Genomic DNA, 19,874 nt, shown 5'->3' on the forward strand with positions numbered 1-19,874 from the left:
TTCTAAAATATTGTGATAATTTAAAAATTAAAAACCACCAGGACTGTAATAATTTCTTAGTATTGTATTTTGGAGAATAATTTTATTATAAAATTAAAAAAGTTGATTTATTTGGAGTGAATAAATGAAAGAAAGAGTAAAAAAAAATGTAAAAAATGAATATAAACTTGAAGAAAACTCCAATTATCTTAAAAAAAAGGTGAAAATAAGTAGTTAATAAAAGTAATTTTGTTTTTTCCTTAAAAACTTGAATGAAGATTTCATTGACAATTTACTTTCTATTGACCCTCAATGCATTGTCATTCATAAATACCATCATAATTATTCCATTTTTTATATTTAATTGACTGATAAACTTTTTTCTCATCAGGAAAAAAAATTAATAAAACATACAGAAGTTTCCCTCTTACTCCAACAATTAATTCGTCAAATTAACTTCTTATGACTAAATTATTATAATAACTCTAAACTATCAACGAACCATAAAACTTCCTCTTCGTCTCGTGCACTCTTTCTTCTCTTCCTGCTGTTTTCCACTGCTATTTATTTTTTCCGGCCTGTTGAAAGTCGTGGCACAAGAGTCTTCAACTTCTAGCAAGTTCTCCATAGACCTTCTGGTCTGTTTACCACTATTTTTTGTATGAGATTTAACTCTATTCCCATTTTCGTCATTATACTCCTCCCATTCTACTACTTCACTTCTAACATCCTCCAAAGATCTGGTCCTGCCAACGGAACATGTGCACGGAGCAACACTACTTCGTCCTGCACCATTTGAAGAAGAGGTTTTGGTACCACTTCTAGACTTTTCCATCATCATCATTCTTGGTCCTAGAGCCATTGGTGCAACTGGCATGGGCATTGCTGAGGGTGGTGGTAAAGCATTTTGATACATTGGAGTTAGATAATAATAATCGCGACCTTTCTTAGGTCTTATTGGTGTAGGAACATAGTTATAATCATGAGAAGCAATGTGAGGAGCCATCCATTGAGTCAAAGCATCTACATGAACTGGACGATAACATACTGATGGTCCACGTGTTGCTGGATAATTTCTGTACATTGCTGGCCAAGGACGATGCTTCGGATCTGATCCAAATCGTGGATCCATTCTAGGATCTAGAATTCTAATGTCCCCCATTTTTATCCAGTACTTTTCTATTTTTTTTTTTTATACTGTTTATTGACTTCAATGACTGTAAGACTGAACGGTTTTCAAAGTGAAAGTCGATAAAAATTGGTGTGGCTGAGTGTTGATAATCAAGCAAAAGTGAAAAGAAATGTATGAAAGACACTAGTAGTAAAGAATCTACAAATGTAAACTTAGGAAGACGCAATCGAGCGTCAAAATCTGTGGCACGTCCCGAAAATTTCTCGATTGATTTTCACCACTTTCCAACATGCATTTAATTCAACAATCGATCTCTCCTTATTCTATACGGCTATCAGGTCTGGTCATCCATGAAGATGTTTTACACAGCTTAGTCACGTAATTTTTTTTTACTATTTTTCTTTTATTTATTTCTGTTTTTTTTCAATGCTTTTTATGATCTTATTTTCACGATTCAGCGAATCAATCTTCACTTGCAATTTCTCTCACGATTTCACTGCACTCTAATTAATTTATTCTGAACACATCTAATGTAAAATCCTCAATTATCTATTCAAATTATTATCACTAACAAAAATATTTATATTAATTAATAATTTTAATGAAAATAATTTGTCTTGTTTTCATTGTCAAGTAAATTTTTCTTTCAAATAATTATATCCAACAAGCAGCAATTAATTAACTGCTAATTTCATTTCAATATCAGTGAATAATAATTTGAATAATTTGACACGAGTATGAAACACGAATGAATGAATATAACAAGTGTTACACCTGTTCTGAACTAAGTTCGAACCACGAGTGTGCATGAACACAATTCTTAAGACTGACTTACTACTCTGAACGAGGAGTCGACCCACTTCTTTCCAATCTCCCTCTCCATACTTTCCTCAGACTCGTAATATCATCCTGGTCACAATATCCTTTACAAATCTATTGTTTTAATCAATTTCTACACATGTTTACATCCTTTTGCAACTTAATGCAACATCAATTGCTCAAATCAGGTAATGATAATAATAAAAGCAATTCATTCTTCAGTAATTCTTGCATTGTTACCAGTTTACATAATTTTTTAAACCTCCAATCAGGATCAATTAATATTATTATTCAAGCATACATTATGCAGAAACTCCTGAAGTCATTGAGCATATGTGTTTATAAAGTTTCCTGGAAATTGTCCGCTTTCACTGCACTATAAGATGATGTACCGCGTCCTGAATTAGACAACCTATGGGTCTCTTTTCGAATTAAATGACTCGCAACGTTTCCGGAAAAAGTAAACATAGGAAACAACTAATATATTTATTAATATATTCTGATATAATCATAGGTTTCAGTTAAGTGACAGTGTAGAATTATTTGAATGAAAAATATTTCATATTTGCTTAGGAAATCCTGACACAATTTTCTTGATAGTCACAGGATGCTTGCTGAGATTTCATTTATTGACATTTACAAATAAAATGTTTTTTTTTTCTCTCTTGAAATTGAAATACTTCATTTGAATATCTAAATCATAAATTTTCAAATAATTTATAGATAATTGCTCTTGATTCTTTTAATATAAAATGAAAAACAAGAGAAATTAATTATCAACTGCAGATCTCAACCATATAATAAATTCTGAATCCTTCAAGCTGGTGGATAATTTTTTTATTGAATGATATATCTTATAATATTTTAATATTCTCCTGAACATTGTTTATCTACTAATGATTAACAGAGAGAATTCGAAAATTAAATCGCATTTCATGATCTACTTTAAGAGTAAAAATTCGAATATGATACTTTCTCTATCGTTTATCCTTAATGGACGCAAATTAGTCGGTTGTCATCATTGCAGGATATAATTTCGATTCGCGAATCTATTCAAGCGGATCATAATTGTGAAATGTCAAGAAATATAGGTCAATTTGTGTATAATAAAAGATTTTTGATGTATTTGTCGTTAGTAAATATTCAACTAGACATCTTATCCCACCCTTCAGAGAAAGTCAACGATGTCATGAGAAGGATAAAAATTACTTGAATCCGACCGGATATTGAAATCAATCGATGAATGTGCGAAAGTAGACTTTCCGTTGATAAGATGAATTTTCTAAATTCCTATATAATTAATGTAATCATTATTTAATTATTATCATTACGTAGTTAGATGTAATTGAAATAGTTGGAATAATCAGATAGACTAGATGTTACAGATGATTGAACATACATCAAAAAGTACTCTAAAATTGCTACTGTAGAATTTAAATATGAAAGAAATACTAAAGTTGCAATTTAAGGAATTAAAAAAGTTGAGCAGAGGTCAAAATTGATAGCAGAAGCAGGTCCTGTTGGTCGACTTTCATGAATAAAAACGAACATGACCAGAATATTTTTCAACCGGTCCTTAAAAAGTAATTCAGAACTGTTTTTTTAACTAGTTGTTTGCTTGAATATTCCATGAAATATTAATCTATTATTTATGATGGAAAAGTAAAATTTTTAATTTAGACAAATCTTACTCTTTCTCAACTTTAAGTATTCTGAAAACAATCTTCATTCGTTAAATAGTTTTTTTATAAAAATTAACATCTATCAGTTTAAAACACAGTATGTAATAAAAACTAGATTTGATTAATTACTAATAAGTTACTCTAAAAAATAATTTTTTGTCGTATAAAAAATATTGAAAAATACTTAATATTGATAGAAATGGGAAATTCCAATGATTTTCTGCAATCAATGTTGTTTTTTGTGAGAGAATAAAAATATTTAAATGAAAAAAAATCTTGATCTTGCAATCGATAAAGAGAGTCGGTACATTATCAACATGTTTAGTTATCGACAGAAGTAATCATTACTGAAAAAGACAGTGATATTATCGACAGCAAAATTGCAGCGCGGTTGATTTTAAATACTTCAATCATTTTATAACTATAAAAATGACATTTCAAACCTGTGACCTAAATTGAGACATAATGATCAGTAAAATTGATCAATTATTGTATTCAATTATTATTATATGATATTTTTAAAGTACATTAAAATCGATTTTGATGATATTCTAAGAAGAGTTAACGACATTATAAATCAAGTTAGAAATTAGAAATCTAATACGTTAATTTGAGAATAAGTGGCAAAACCAATTTTTAAAGTATTTTCTAAAATAAATATGTTTCTCAAAAAACTGATTTCACTGTTTCTTCGTGGAATGGATAATCAATGACTGTAATAAAAAATAGATTGCTTTTTCTAATTTAGTCTTTTAGAAATCTATCATAAAATCACAATAATTATTCTAACACTTAAAATAATTTATACTTTTCTATATTTTCGAATAGAAAATTAATTCAATAAACATAGCAGCAAAAAATAACCGTGAAAAATTTACACTTAAATGTATGCAATTTACCTGAAATTCAAGAGAATCAGCATTACCCTCACCCACATTCTCATGTTCACCTTGGCTTTTCCAAATCATGTATGGTATCACTTTTTCGAAATTTTGTATTGAACGCATTATTATATAAAAGTATTTGTCATCACACAAAAAAAAAACTTCCAAGATTTATAAAACTAAATATAAACACATCTTCAATTATATAATTTACTAAAAACTATATAAACTTAATGGTTATTTTGTATTGTCATGTAATTATATGATTGAAGATATAAACTGAATAACATGAAGTATAAAATATTATTGCTCACGCGTCTAACTTGTCTGACATCATCCTAGGAAGTCAAAACAACGAGTGGGTGATGGTATAACAATAACATTCGGCCTGGTGCCTTTTACAACACTTTTACTACTTGGAGTGACTATAACGGTATGTTTTCTACACAAGAAGACAACTTTCCATTTCTTTGGTGAGCACGCGAACCTTACAGTTGTATTTTTTGCTCTTTTATTACTTCCTGCTTCTCTGGGAATATTTCCATTTATGGATTAATAACTATTCTCAACTTGTTAAGTAATAGTCGAAAAACTTACAGGCAATAGGGAGTAATAAAGATTCTATCTTTGCATACCATAGGTATTTTTAATTGGTCATCTTTTTTAATTATCAATAAATTTGTAATATTGCAGTTAAAGATATTTAACAGTCAATTAAACTAGCGGTTTGCTGAAAATTTATCTTAAGAAATTGTTTTATTCATTGCAATTCTCGTTGAGAAGATCTTGAAAATTTTTTCTCTATTGAAAATGTAATTATTCATTGGATAAGAAAATGTTCTCAGGTTCAAGAATTAATTATTGAACATCATTCTGTTGATTAACCTTCGAGTTAGCAAAGAGATTGAATGAACCGAAAGTTTTTCACTCAATATAGGAAAAAATATGATAATGAAAAAAATAAATAAAACTTTCAGTATGAACTGTAGATTATTTGACAAGCAAACTTTTCTCATTGAATTTTTAAGTTCAGTATATTTATTTTAACATTATTTTAACCAAGTTTATAATTTAAAAGTATATCAGCTTGTAGATTTATCTACTCATGAATTGAAAACGTGAAGAACGTGAAACTAAAGATTATCAAATATTCTGTCTATATAAGATTGTTGAAAAACAAGTGTTCTTACTTTTATAAGATGTGTATGTAATCGAAGTAATAACAGAGTACTGTACAAATTGAATTCATTGAAGAAAATATATACTCAAGAGAGTATAAGTAATTCATCAAACAACACAAAAAAATGTAGTGAAAGTTAAAGATCTTCACATAATTTTCTTGACAATTATATGATTAAGACAAATAGTTATAAAGTTATTTTAATAACAATAATTATTTGTCATAAAAATGACTATAAAAAAATGTAGACTAGAGAGGAATGAAAATGATAAAGTCTGTAGTATAATCAATCATAAAACAGATAAGAAAAAAAATTACAGTGGTCTAGAAATTCGAAAAAAAATTACAAGATTGAGTCTCAAAGATAGTCATTAAGACAAAAATCTAAATTTCAAGATAATAATAATAATTTTTTTCCGGTTATTTTTCTGTCTTTTTATCTAATTTTTTGTATGCATGACTCAGAAGGCAAATAGCTGAACTAAATTCCCCATTAGACTACCATTTCCAGGAAAAAGAGTAAAAAAAAAATAGCACAAAAATATTTAATGAATCATTGTGAAACATAATTTGTTACATTGAAAAGACAGAAATTGCATAAATTGGCGTCGAAAATATGCAGGAAGTATGTATTTACCTTGTGATAAACCTGAGAATTTTCTGGAGACGGAAATGAAAGCCACAAAGTCGAGCAACGAGCCGTAAGAGCCATGGAAGACTTTACAAAGAAGAACTCAAGAAATAGTAACGTTTACTTGAAGATCAGAATGATCACTGAACCTGGAAGTTGTTGTTACCAACAACTACATCAGGATGCTGACTCTACACTTCGCATTTATGTGTCAATAAGCTTCAATTTTTGTTAACGGTAAATCTCGTATGGAATAGCCAATTATTCACGCACGTGAGATAAGCATTATGAATATTCTACAACACTAGACCTCCAGAGAGATCTTTTCTATTGATCTTAGGTGATAGTGGACTTTAGTGAGAGAGTGTTTTCTATGAAAATTAGCATAGGTGACAGTTGGAGATATTAAATAGTGCTAAAGAAAATAAAATAGTTGACAAAGAAGTAGAAAAGTAATTTTATTCAAATATCGCAAAGAAATGAACATTTGTACATTCATTTGTCACAGATTTTTACCCTCGAATCCCACGCATGTCTAGTCATGACAGATTTAAGAGAATTAGATTCATTCTTAATGATACTTGATGCGAAAAATACTCAAAAGGCAAATGAAAGTCTATTGTTTGAATGATTTTTTTTACGAATGTTTGTTCACTGGAATTAATTCAGAACTTCAAGTCTTCTCAAACAAGTGGAATACAATTAATTAGAAAATTTCTTCAAGATCTAAATAATATCATCCCTACATCTATGGAAAAAATCACATTAATTACTCTATTTTTCTAGATTAAATCTTAGATTTTTATTTAAAAAATATCTTGTTTGATTTTATTAATAAATTAAAGCTCAAGATAAAAAATGAAAGTACTTACTAAATGAAAAAAATAATACTATATATTTTTATCAGTTTATCATTGGGATTTATGACTTCTCTACAAATAAGAAAAAATATTAAGAAATATCTATAGACCATATACAGCAATTTCTGTAGGTGGGCTGATCATTAATTAATTCCTTACTATCTGTTTATAAAATGTTAATAGTAAGTGTGACTGCATCAAATTAAATTTGTTTAATCAGGAATTTAAAATTCTCTTGTTATACAAAAAAACAATGTACTTGGATTAGTTCATAAATGTTAAATTATTTCAAAGAAAAAATTTACAAATTCAAGCGTAGGTGGAATTAAATACTAGATGTAAAAAAAAAAACAAAAATAGAAGCTAAAATAAAAGATAAATAAAAATTCATCAGCCGTCAATTAATCTGAAAGCAAAAATGCAGTTTTCGTAATCGTCTAGTGACTAAGCCATCAAGACCGCGACGAGATATTGCCATGCATGGTATGAGTGATGACGTAATTAACGTCATCAGGACCCAGAGTCACCAGAAGTGACCGTGTTCCAGTTCCAAAAGAACATCAAAGCCGGTTCATTATTATCAACTATTTTTTTTTTTCATACAAAAACTGTTGAATCCAATCTGAAGACCATTTTGATTTTTGATATTCATAGACAATGGATTCAAAATTTATCACTTGAATCTATAAGTTTTAGAGAAACTTTTAAAAAAATTATTTCTTAATAATATTTTATAACTTTCCTTCTTTTGAATTCTTTCTATAAGTCTTTTTTATTATAAATTTAAGACACTTTGACTTAACTGCTTCTTCTTTTGATGAAGTTAAATTTATTTTTTACCTTTTTACAGCCTTCCTCCCAAATAGGATCATCCCAACCACCAGAGGAACCTGAAGAGTTTCTGCGACCCGGGTCCCAAGAATTCCTCTTCAAATTATCCAAAGAATCAGTGGAGAATTTTTTTTTATCAATGGACCCTCTTTTATTAGTGTAATTGTAGAAATTACCAACAGACGAGCTGAGTTTATCTTTCTTCAAATTTCCATTGGATCCATGAAGTGGATCACTTTTGAGGGTAACACTTAAATTGCTGCGTAAATTGCCATTGGAACCAGCCAAGCAACTTTTAAGATTTCCATTGGAGACACTTCGACTGCTAAAATCATCAGTGTTAGCTTTAAAGCTCCCTGGAGAATTAGATGAAACACTAAAGAGACTGGAGATGTTGTTATTGGCACTTTCCAGAGAGTCTCGACGTGTTCCAGTTCTCTGGAGACTTGTCATTGACTTAGCGACGTAGTCACGTCTCAAAGGAGCATTATAGCTTGTTGTCTCCTTTTTCAAGCACCCAATAGATCTACCAACAGATTCATGTCTTAAAAATGGACTACTAGAGTAAGTATCCTTTTTAAAGTGATTAATAGCACCTGTTGATGCTGCTAAAGGATCTCTTCGTAATGTATTAGGAAAGGACGATGGATGAATCTCTTTTTTCAGAGACGATGATGAAAATCCTAATGAACTTCGACGTCCCAAGGTATTTCCAGATAAGCTAAAATTATCACGACGATTAAGAGAATCCTTTCGTGGATATAAAGCATTTAAAGAGCCACGACGATTGGTGCAGTTTTCCTTGGCATGCTTCCCATGAATGTCACAGCATCTATCGATTTTTCGTTCGATTCTAATCACTTGATTTTTATTGTGATTGTCTTGCTCTATTTTAACATCTCGAAATAAAGCTTCCAGACGACGAATTGCCGCCTGTTGATGAAGTGATGACATTCTTTATATTAAAAACAAGTTGAGAATTCAAGTAGATAACTTTTATTTTCATGAAAAATGTTTTTTCATCAATAATTCACTTCACTATTTATTCTTCTTCAGTTACACCAGAGCTATTAAACTAAACTGATAATTAATCTTCATTGAATGGAGACAGAGAGAAGGAGAAATGTAAATCTAATGACAATTAATCGGTTGCAAACTCACGTAAGTCTCGACTAATATTAAAGACGTGGTTTAACGCGACTGACTGGATACCACTGAACACTGAGAAAAAGAGAAGGGAGAATTGTAGAATCAAAGAGGTCCCTGGTAAATCCCCACTCGATCAGTTGCTTTAGCCTTCTCCATATTAGGTCAAACTTATGGGTTTTTATCGCAGAAAAGTACAATATAGATCATAATAAGATGAGTTAATATTTCTTGCCATCATGTCCGTGAACTTCTTGATTATTATGCACCATGAAATTATATTTTTTTTTTTTTTTGGTGATTTAAATAGTCCTGATGTCATTGTTTACGTTGTGAGATTTTTTTCCACCCACATATTAGAGACTTTATGAATACCGGATGATTGTGATATTTCTCATGTATTTATTTATTAATTGATTTTGGTATATCTATTTTTTCCAAATAGATTAATTAACGTAAAGATAATTAATTTGATAAAAAAAAATTCTAGGCCATTCCCAGTCGTGCAAAAACTCTTATGAGGCTAAAGACTGACCGACTTTTCGAGCCAGACATGCCTTACATACGTAACGGGTCATACTCCGTGGAAATGACGAGAGAAATGCATGGATAAAACGTGAGCCATCATCAGAAGAACATGTATTGCTTCCTGAGTCAATGCAAAAAGGAAAGAGAGCGATGGAATGCTGCTCGTGATAATCATATGAGTCTTACAACCTCTTCAACAACCATTCACTCTATTTATCATGATATCTCGGCAAAAAATTTCATAACAATGAACCAACTATTTCAGCAGTACAAAGGAATATTCAGTTTCATTTTAAAGAGTCTGCTCAACACGTTTTTAAATCCGTTTTTAATCTTTCACTTAAATTTATTAAATGAAGTGGTTTTTAACTTAAAAAAAATCATTTTCTGTTTTGCTAATGTATTATTTCAAATATTTAAGAAAGTTTAAATATATCAATTTAAAATATCAAAATAGTTCATCTCTTTTAGAATGACCGTGATTTTGTATATTATTAAAAAAATGACTTATTTATTTTCTCACAAAGATTTGGTTGATCAAGATTTCTTTTCAGAGCATGAAATTGTAGGTAATTTAGAATAACTCATGCTAAAGAAAACTTGGGAATTTATGTATATTAATATCATAGTAAGATATTTAAACTTAAAATTAATAATTATACAACTTATGTGTATTAAAAAACTTATTGTATGGGAGCAAGGTCAGGGCTAATTGTCATGCAAAGTTGACAAAACAGCTGGAGATCTGATTACACACGAACAGTAACTCTACAACACCTACGTGAGATCTTATAAAGCGGATTGCAGTTTACCTTGATGAAAAGGTGGCAGTTGTTTAGTTTAGAGAAAAAAAAGTGACACTTTGAGAAAACCACATCGTAAACAGTGAATCAAGTTACATATGACAGCTACTGGCGTTACACCTACTGTATATCCATACAGATTTAATGATAAAATTATGTTGAATATTATAATGAACTCTATTAAGATTATTTTTAAAAATAAGCATTCTATTAATAAAAATATTTGTTAGTAAACAATGAAGAAATACTCTCTTGATCTATGTGAATCTTATAAAACTTGGGATTGATAGAGTTTGTGAATGAAAAAATATCTTACATGGTATTGTGAAGATGAGACAGAAATAACATATTACTTATGAACATCATCATAAATAATAATAATAATAAATCTATTTGGTGAAGCATATCGTTAGACCTATACAAGTGGATTAAGATAACGACATCGCGATCTAGGAAGTACTTATTCTGTTCTGCCCACGCGGTTTACCTTCCTTTAGATGCATCACATAACGCATCGATTTGGCAGTGTGGAAAATAACAAATTACATAGCGCAATCACTGTATCGCACGATTGCATCATTTGAATGAATGAGGAACTAATGAAGGCAGAAGAATGAGCATGTATGAATTATTATTCAATGCACTTGAGAAAATCTTACGAGACAATTGTTTCAGCCGTTCAATCGATACCTACATGTTTATCTATCTATATAAGAGCATTTGTTGAATATTTTAAATATATAAATAAAGAATTTCCCATCACTGAAAGATTCAATTCTAAACCAAGGTTTTACAATAAAAAAATTCATTAAAATTTTTCGAAACAAATTAATTAAAAATTTGTAAAGAAAATTTATTCAATGAATAAACTAGTTTCTTGAATGAATGTTATTGTGATTTTCAAATGATCTTTTAAAAAGTAAAAATTCTGTCGATTCATTTAATCTATCACAAATCCTAACACAATTCAAAGCATACAGATTATCGAATTTCAACCTCTTACGACACAATTATGACTACGAAAGATTAAAAGTAATCTTCCATAAAAACTGTAGAATATTTTTTTCTGATATGCTATAACATTCATATCATTTATGAATCACCTTTAGTCAAGTATCTTCGTAGAATTACTTATTTATACTATTTAAAGTACAGAAGGCCTAGTATACCTTTTTGTTTGCTCGACAACAGCATTTGCTTTTGTCAGTCAAGTAAAACAGAGTATTGAAATGTAAATGAAACATAGATATATTGATGTATTATCTCAATAATTGTATAATGCATTTTTTCCCAATAAAATGCCGGAACTAAAGCCACTTAAGACACTCCTGTGTAGTTAAGTAGGCGTATCAAAAGCCATCAGAAAGGCCCGATTATTTTTAATTATCAGCGAATAAATGATTGTTAAATTATATCAATTGGAATCATTAGATCATTAAGTCATTTTGTAAAAATTTTCAACCGTAATTCCCGGAACGAATCAATCATAATCGCCATCATCAGCCATGAAGTTTCCATTATTTTTTGTTTTTTTCTAAACTTATTTTTACCAAAAAAAAAAATCGCCATTAAAAATCATCTTTTATTTAATAAAAGGTAATTAAAACTCAACTTGCAAGATATCTTTATAAAACTGATCACTGAAATTAATTCCTGATTATATTTAACTATTGTAGTCATTAATAGCTTAAGAGATAAAATATCTGTGTATAAGTGACAATTAAGATGAAGAAAATCGATAATTATAGCGAAGAAAAATCGATTAAAACGTCCTTGTTTATTAAACTGAAATGATCAGACTCTATTCTCTTTGACTTTACAACACATTTCTATAAGCCTTACGTCATGAGTCAGTCGCAGTTGTTCAAGTCTTGTTCTCATTTTTTTTTCTTGCAAATTTAGAGTTTTATGGTGCAAAGTTTAATAGTTAAACCTTGAGGTTTAAAAGTAGAATCAATGATGACTAAAATGACTGATTGAGACTTGGACTAATTACAAATGAAGTTCAAATGCCAAAAAAAAACATTATATTCTCTTTTTCTAATTTTTATCTTACCTTAACAGGTTTTACGGTGTCATAGTGACCTTCAGGGATTCTCGAATCGTAAACATTGCCTGATGAATTGTGTCGTCTAAAATTAAAAAATAATTAAATTTGAATTAGGAATTACTAAAGAAATAATTCAATTAACTAATTACAATGAAGTAACTTACATCATTGGATCAGATCCATTAAGAATTGGCTTTGGAGATTGGATTCCAGACCTTTTTGGCGTTCCAGGGTGTACTGGAGATGGTCCTTTACTTGGCAAGTGGGTTTTTCCACTAGAAAATAGCAATAAAATATTACTTATGATTATTAGCAATATTTAAATATTATTTAGTAGAATAATAAATAAAGAAATCGTGAGAACGAAAGTTTATGAATAAATAAAAAAAAAAAACCATTCCGTTGCTTTCAGTATACTCAATAAAACTGTTTTTTTCTTCTTTTGACTAGGTAATAAATGAATAAACTTTTTTAAGTATCCGTAAAAAAGATAAATAGTGTTGCAAATTTATTCACTTTATTCAACGAATAAAATTTTTTTCTAACTTCACACAAGTTTATAAACTATCTATAAAATTTCTTCAGCAAATATTTATTCATTCAACATATTTTCTATTGATCAATAAACAAATTTAAATTCATTGAATGAAATAAACTCCATAATACAATACTATAAAAGAAACATTCAATAGACTGTTGTTTAGTTTTCTTTTGGAAATTGGAAAACAATGATTTTACATTACAATTCCTAGTCAACTTATCCTACGATCCATATCGAATATTCAATCATTGATTAGATTTTCTAGTAAAGAATAATCCAAAGATTATGATGGATGACAAATCATTAGCATAAATAGACCGAGTGCACTCCACATGTATTATTATCCTCATTTTTTATTATCTTTTTTATCTGTAAAATTACCGATTGATGCTGGATAAATTACTACCAGAATTCCGCAAACTACATGTACTACTGTGCTCGTATAGTTTACTGGTATTAGCTGGACGATTATTAGACACAACAACTCTTTCAGCTATACGGAATCTTGGTACAGTTGGCTTGTGATACATCATTTTGCAATAACTTTAAATTTTCGTTAGTAATCAATAAATAATAAATATAATGAAATTCACTTAAAGTTCAACTATCAACAATAAATAATTATCTTCACTATTTATTTAATTAAAGTTATTTCATCACAAAATAATTACATGTCACTGAATGTTATTAAACAAAGTCTCACTAATGTCAAAGAAACCTTTGATAAAAAATAAATAATTAATTATTAATGATAAAAAAATATATTGATAGCTTTTCATCACTGATTGTCAACTTTTCCAAGTTCTTGTTGCTGATTGAGAGCACATGAATAATGTAAATATTGATAGACAAATGCAACAAGTGGTATAAATAAAATTAAAATCACTGATAATTAAAGTGTTGAGTAACAAGCACATTCGCAATTTTGCAATAGACTGCGTGTCGACTGCAAGACGCACAAGTTGTAATCTTATTGAAGAAGAGATACTGGAGACGACACTACCACCTCTGGGGAAGCTCAACGCAGAGTACAGAGTCGGCTTCAATAGCTGGTGTAGTGAGTGAGCCAGGCTCTCACTCATTCGTTCCCTCAAACAACGTAACAAAACTATATCTCTTATAGCCAACGCCTCCATCAGTGCACAGCTTTCATTACACTCGCATTTTATATCAGACATAATTTTCAACGTCATAAAATAATGTATCAGACATATTTATCAATGATGTGAGAACATGATCAATTTTTTTTTAAGTAATTATTTTATTAAATAAGATAAGAAAAAGTTTCAATTAGAGTCTGGAGTATACGAATGTTCAATATTTCACTTAAGAATGTTTTATATAATATAATTTTTTGTTAGATTGTGTTGATTAATTGATCTCAATTAAAAAGACAATAACCATAAATAGAATAATTATAAAATTATTTTTGGTTTATTGAGTTATTAAAAAATCATTAAAAAATTGTTTTTCTTGAATTAATTAGTTATTCTAATGCTAATTCAAAAACAATCAACTTAATGATAAAGTCTAAATTTAATAACTATTTTAAAATATAAATAGTTTTTTTATCTAACAAAAGATAATAGTTTTTAAAAAACGTTGACTAAGTCTTATAATAATTCTGCTGTCAACAATTTTTCGAATGAAATAAAAAAAAAACAAACAAAGAAATGAGCAAAAAAAATTAGAATAACATCAGAAAAATGATAAACAAAAAGTAATTTAGAACGTGAAAAAGGGTTTAACTGGAACGAATAAATGTACAAATGACATGAGAATGAAACTATGACAGTTGGATAAATGATTCCAAAACACAGTGAAACAGATTTTTAAAACAACGACCAAGAAGAGGATGGTAAAAGTAGTGAGTTCTTGAAATGCTAGACCAAGAAAACATCTAACATCTGTCGTGTTATAAGAACTAACGGCTGTTATTCTTCATTTTACGATACAACACCAGCTAAATCACATGTGTTTTATATTCATTTGCTTAAATATATACTTTATTACACTGATACCTTCATGAACGATTCTATTACTTCGACTTCATCTCATGCTCAATGAAATCTTTGAAATACTTTCTAGTCTAGAACTTTCAGGAGTTACCTTTATTTATACAGATGGTTTTCATGATAAGTCTCAGTGCGTGATGAATATTTTACAAGAGATCATGAGTACAAACGTATAAAACATATTTTATGTAAACAATGATTCGTTTGTCGAGTTTAAATCCAATGACAAATGCCATCATGTACTAATTAATGTGCGTTATGATGAAACATGTAGGTGGACTCAATTACGAATCATCTAGAATTCATGATTAATAAGCAGAGGATTTGAAATAAAATATGAAGATGTGATTTAAATTGAAATTTAATATTGATGACGGTGATGATAATTTTGCTGGCCTTTAGTTTACGTCTTCCTCAATTCGAGGACACAATCGCGTGTGTCTTGTGCAAAGGGACAATAGGAGAATACATCAGTGAATAGCTGTGACGTGATTTTATTTTATTCATATAGCTGTGCGACTTCACCCGTGTTTCCGGTTTCCGTTTGTATAAATTGCTGATGACACATCAATTCAACTTTCGTTTGGATTAAATTGCTAAATATTTTGAAAAATTCACCACACTTATTATTTTGTATCACATCAAACACCTCTGAAACAATAACTTTCACCTGACTCAACATTTTTTAACTGTTTTAAAATAAAAATTGAGATTAGCTAATTTGCCGAAAAAAAATATAAAACTTAATTATCACCGTGTAATTAATAATCCAATGATAAAAAAGTGTTGATTGACTTGAGATAAAAAAAAGTTCGAGAGTGAAATTGAACTGGATTTTGTTTGTAAAAGAAACAACTGTAAGAAACTGATCTGATGGATTGGAAGAGAGTCATTGGCCGCAAATCATTCAAGAAGCTGTGACTACTTGAATATTAATGTTACGATCGTCCTCGAGACGTTATCGTTCAATGCTCGCTTCAGCTCGTGAAGAGAAATGATATTGAATGGAGGAATGAATAAAATAAGAAGGAAAGAGGTAAAAAACGATAAGGAAACAGAGATGAAAGAAAAAGATGAAGAAGAAGCAGTCGATGAAGTCGAAGTAAGTTACTTATTTTACTGCCCACCATTCCTTCAACTATATTGCAAACCTCTTAGCCCTAGAAGATAGGCATTGCACTTGACATTTCATGCCAAGGTAATTTTAGCTCGTTACACGACATTAACGAGCGCACGCGTCAAGATTTTCACTTTCAAATTCTTTTATTTATTTAACTTTTATTATAGTCCAGTTGTCTATCGAGTAATCAAAGTAATGGAGTATCAAATAAATCAAGAATTTTATTGACTGATTTCCTATTAAATTATCTGAATTTTTTTCTATATGATCTGTATATGAGATTGATATTAATAAAATTTTTCAGTAAAACGTCGCGAATACTTTTTTAAAATGAGTTTTAGCATACATCCGGTGACGGAAATAATTTTCCTTTCATTATTTCACAGTTTTTTTTATTTCCTTTTGAATTCCCAATCGGCGCCACGCTTATGTCTAGACTCAACGGTGCTATTCTGGTTCGTCAAGGGGGTTTAAAACCATAACAAGTTAGCCCTCAAGAAAAACATAAAGCAAATTCGTCTGTCAAATACTAAATTTAAAATTTCAAAGGAGATAATCAATTTTTCTGCTCAACTCACTGTCGTAATTTACCATATCTCCAACTATTCAATAGCACGTTCTATCAATTATTTCTTAACAACTTTCTTTAGATAATCAAACATAAATTAATTACATTCATTAGAATAAACAACTGAATTATGTTACATGATGATATACAAAATAATTATTATCTACACTTTTTTCCTTGTTTTAACACCACTATGAAAGATAAAAAACCTGAATTTATAGCATCTCTTACATTTTCTTTTAACGAACTTAGGAGCTTAAAATATTTTATTACTGTAATTTTTTCCAAATATTTAGCATACATAGATGAAAAAAAGAAGATATTCAGCTTATGTATTTTTCGCTTTATGAATTGGATTTACAGTTTTAATTAATGACACAAAATCTTAATTTAATATGAAAAACTCTTTCTAGCTGAATTCTACACGAAATTTCCTTAAATCCTTTCTAATTATATGCAAAATAGTACCTTTCGTAGCTAGTGTTAAATTGTTTACCATAATTCGAAGGAAATGTGTAACATCATGAAGTAATTAACATGAAAAAAAGTATTATCTAAAAAAAATATCCAAATATTCAGAAATGAATAATGAAATTTTGTTGTAGTTTGTCTACGAAAGCTTGAAAACGATCACTGGTTCATGGATTTACATTGATTTATCAAAGATTCAATGTTTCAAGTTGGTGAAAAAATATTCCTATAGAATAAAAAAAATTATTGTGAGTTGAAAAGAAATTTTTACCTTTCATTTTGAAGTCTATTGTCCACCATTTGGGCTGAAATAGGGGCAGAAAGCTGACGTACAAGCTCATCTCTCTCCCTTTCTTTTTGTTGTATAGTCTCTTGAAGTCTTTGTTTTTGTTTTTGATATTCTTTAAATAAATCACCGTTGTAACTTTGATCAAGATGATCACCAGTGATAGCTCCACGCGTAGGTATCGCTGTGGGTTCAGGTATTTTTGCCGCTATACCAGTAGGTTTTTCTGCTAAGGAATCTCTTCGTGAACTTCTTGCGGTTGATAATGCGGGTGATTCACGACCTGGAGCTCTTCTCTCTGGTGTCGAAGCTGTCGATGGAGTTATTTTACTTCCTAAAATAAACAATTATGTGTCACTCAAATATTCAAACTGTTTCTCATACAATAAATATCTTAATTAAACTAAAAAAATAATTACCATCTGGACTTTGAGATTGTCCTCGAGTTCTTGGTGGTACTTTTGGCTGATTTACATTGGCATTAGCGATTGTCTCCTGAATCGATGGTAGTTGTTGAAATTCAGCATAACTAGAGCTAAGAAAAACGTCTCCTTCATTCTCAAATAGCCTATCAACACTAGTATTCATAACTTTATTGTTCTTAAATCCAGTTAAATGAAAGCTAGCAAAAGATGATCGTGACATATTATTAATATCACCAGTAGAAAGAGCCATTAAAGCAGCAGAAGGAAGAGCAGTATGTTTTGGACCAGGACTTCTAGGTCCAAGACCAGCTTCTAAAGCTGGTACAAGACTTCTAGACATCATATCAGCTGCTGATCGCGGACGTGTAAATGGCATTGCACTATGTGGGAAGGTCTTTGGCTTTATTGGCGTTATTAGCATGTGTTCAGTCCAAGAAGTCTCCAAGGATGGTCTTTCCAACCTCTCTACATCTACATTTAATGTCCGCTGAGCAAAAGGCACCGCAAACGTCTCAGGAGGAATACTCTGCAGCCAAGACAATAAACTAAGATCCGAGTCGCTAAATCCTACTGAGCCATCTAATAGTCTTGAGAAACTCATCTCCACCTAAAAAAAAAGATTTTTGTGAATATTTTTTTTGCCAATTAAAATTTTCAACAATGTTATAATTAGATTACTTTTACTTTTTTCTTTAGTTTTAACTAATACTCTTATATAATTTAAGAGCAGTTGTTTCTTTACTAATTAAAAATTGATAAAGACAACGTTGTTAAAAATATCTAATTATTTACTTTAATTGGAAGTATTATTTGTATGTAGTTAATAAGAACAATAACAAACCTGTTCACTATCCTTAGATCCAGTTGCCTTGGCTTGACAATAATTAACACAAGACTCGTATAAAATGCCCTTGATGATTAATTGAATAAGTCTATCATTTTTTGCAGTCGTAATCGGATGAGTTGGGTCTACTTTCCTATCTCCTGGTAAAAATTTTTCTACCAAAGGATGAACTTCTTTAAAACATTGAACTCTAGCATTACTTGGATTCCAATCTTTGTACTGAAGATGGTCTGTAAGTCTTGGTAATGTGAGCAGAAGACAAAGGCTGCTGTATTCCTCTTTCGATGGTGCAACTTTCTCCAGATCACTTAAGACTTTGACAACCTCTTCCACAGCATTGTCAACACTGCCGTTAGTTCCAGCTATAACGTTTGCTTCGGACTTGATGCAAAGTAGTTCTACATATTTGTGACGTAGAATAGAATATGTGAACTTTCTCATATCGAAGTCAGGCAATGCTTCAAGAGGCTGAATGAACTCCAGGACATCGTCCCACTGTCCATCAAGGATCAACTGACGTAAGAAGAGTACATCGTCACTGTACTGACCATTTATCACGCCTGTTTCGCGCTCAAGTGAGAGCTGCGTTATGTGAAGGTCGCGACCATGAAGAAATTCTAGGGTCAGTCGCACCACGTCCTCCTCACGCAGCGTCAGGTGCGCCGCCGGCATCACGTACCGAATCCGCAATCTGAAATCAAGTATTATGTGTCTAGATTATGCATTATTCAAACATTCAAGTCTACTTTATTTTTAGATGAAGAAAAACATTTAATTCAGCTTTTATTTTTTAAAAATAACTTTTTCTTTATTATCATGCTGAATAATTTCTCCTTAATCCTATTAATTTCATATCATATTTATTATTATTTTGAATTGTTTAAAAAAATGTTTATTAAATATTTAAAAAATTAATAATTCTTCAACGATAATAAAAATTAAATTTAGTGACAGATTATTATTCTATTGTTATCAGAAGATGACTATGGCAAATTTTAATTAAATGAATGGCTAATAATATTATTGCGAAATACTGCAAACTTGAAACAGGAATTAATATGAAATTTGGTATAGTATTC

The 19,874-nt window shown here is 29.9% G+C and overlaps 1 protein-coding gene across 5 annotated transcripts in view; it reads right to left on the reverse strand.

Annotated features, from left to right (window-relative positions):
• LOC118066630 (WD repeat-containing protein 47) overlaps window positions 1–19,874 on the reverse strand; it is a 38,547-nt gene that overhangs the window by 6,519 nt on the left and 12,154 nt on the right. For 2 of the 5 annotated variants that reach the window (XM_035082811.1, XM_035082812.1), the window contains exons 2-6: window positions 18,793–19,486; window positions 17,946–18,558; window positions 17,512–17,860; window positions 12,690–12,800; window positions 12,532–12,607 (exon numbers count right to left, since the gene is read on the reverse strand). In XM_035082811.1, coding sequence (XP_034938702.1) covers window positions 12,532–12,607; window positions 12,690–12,800; window positions 17,512–17,860; window positions 17,946–18,558; window positions 18,793–19,486 — 1,843 coding nt within the window. Of the gene's footprint in view, window positions 1–481; window positions 2,177–8,007; window positions 9,316–12,531; window positions 12,608–12,689; window positions 12,801–13,447; window positions 14,063–17,511; window positions 17,861–17,945; window positions 18,559–18,792; window positions 19,487–19,874 lie in introns of those variants that run through there. The other 3 variants (XM_035082816.1, XM_035082813.1, XM_035082815.1) reach the window with 3 other exon arrangements.

The sequence above is a fragment of the Chelonus insularis genome, unplaced genomic scaffold, assembly GCF_013357705.1.
Source record: "Chelonus insularis isolate UGA/USDA-ARS -01 unplaced genomic scaffold, ASM1335770v1 contig_351_pilon, whole genome shotgun sequence".
Taxonomy (NCBI): domain Eukaryota; kingdom Metazoa; phylum Arthropoda; class Insecta; order Hymenoptera; family Braconidae; genus Chelonus; species Chelonus insularis.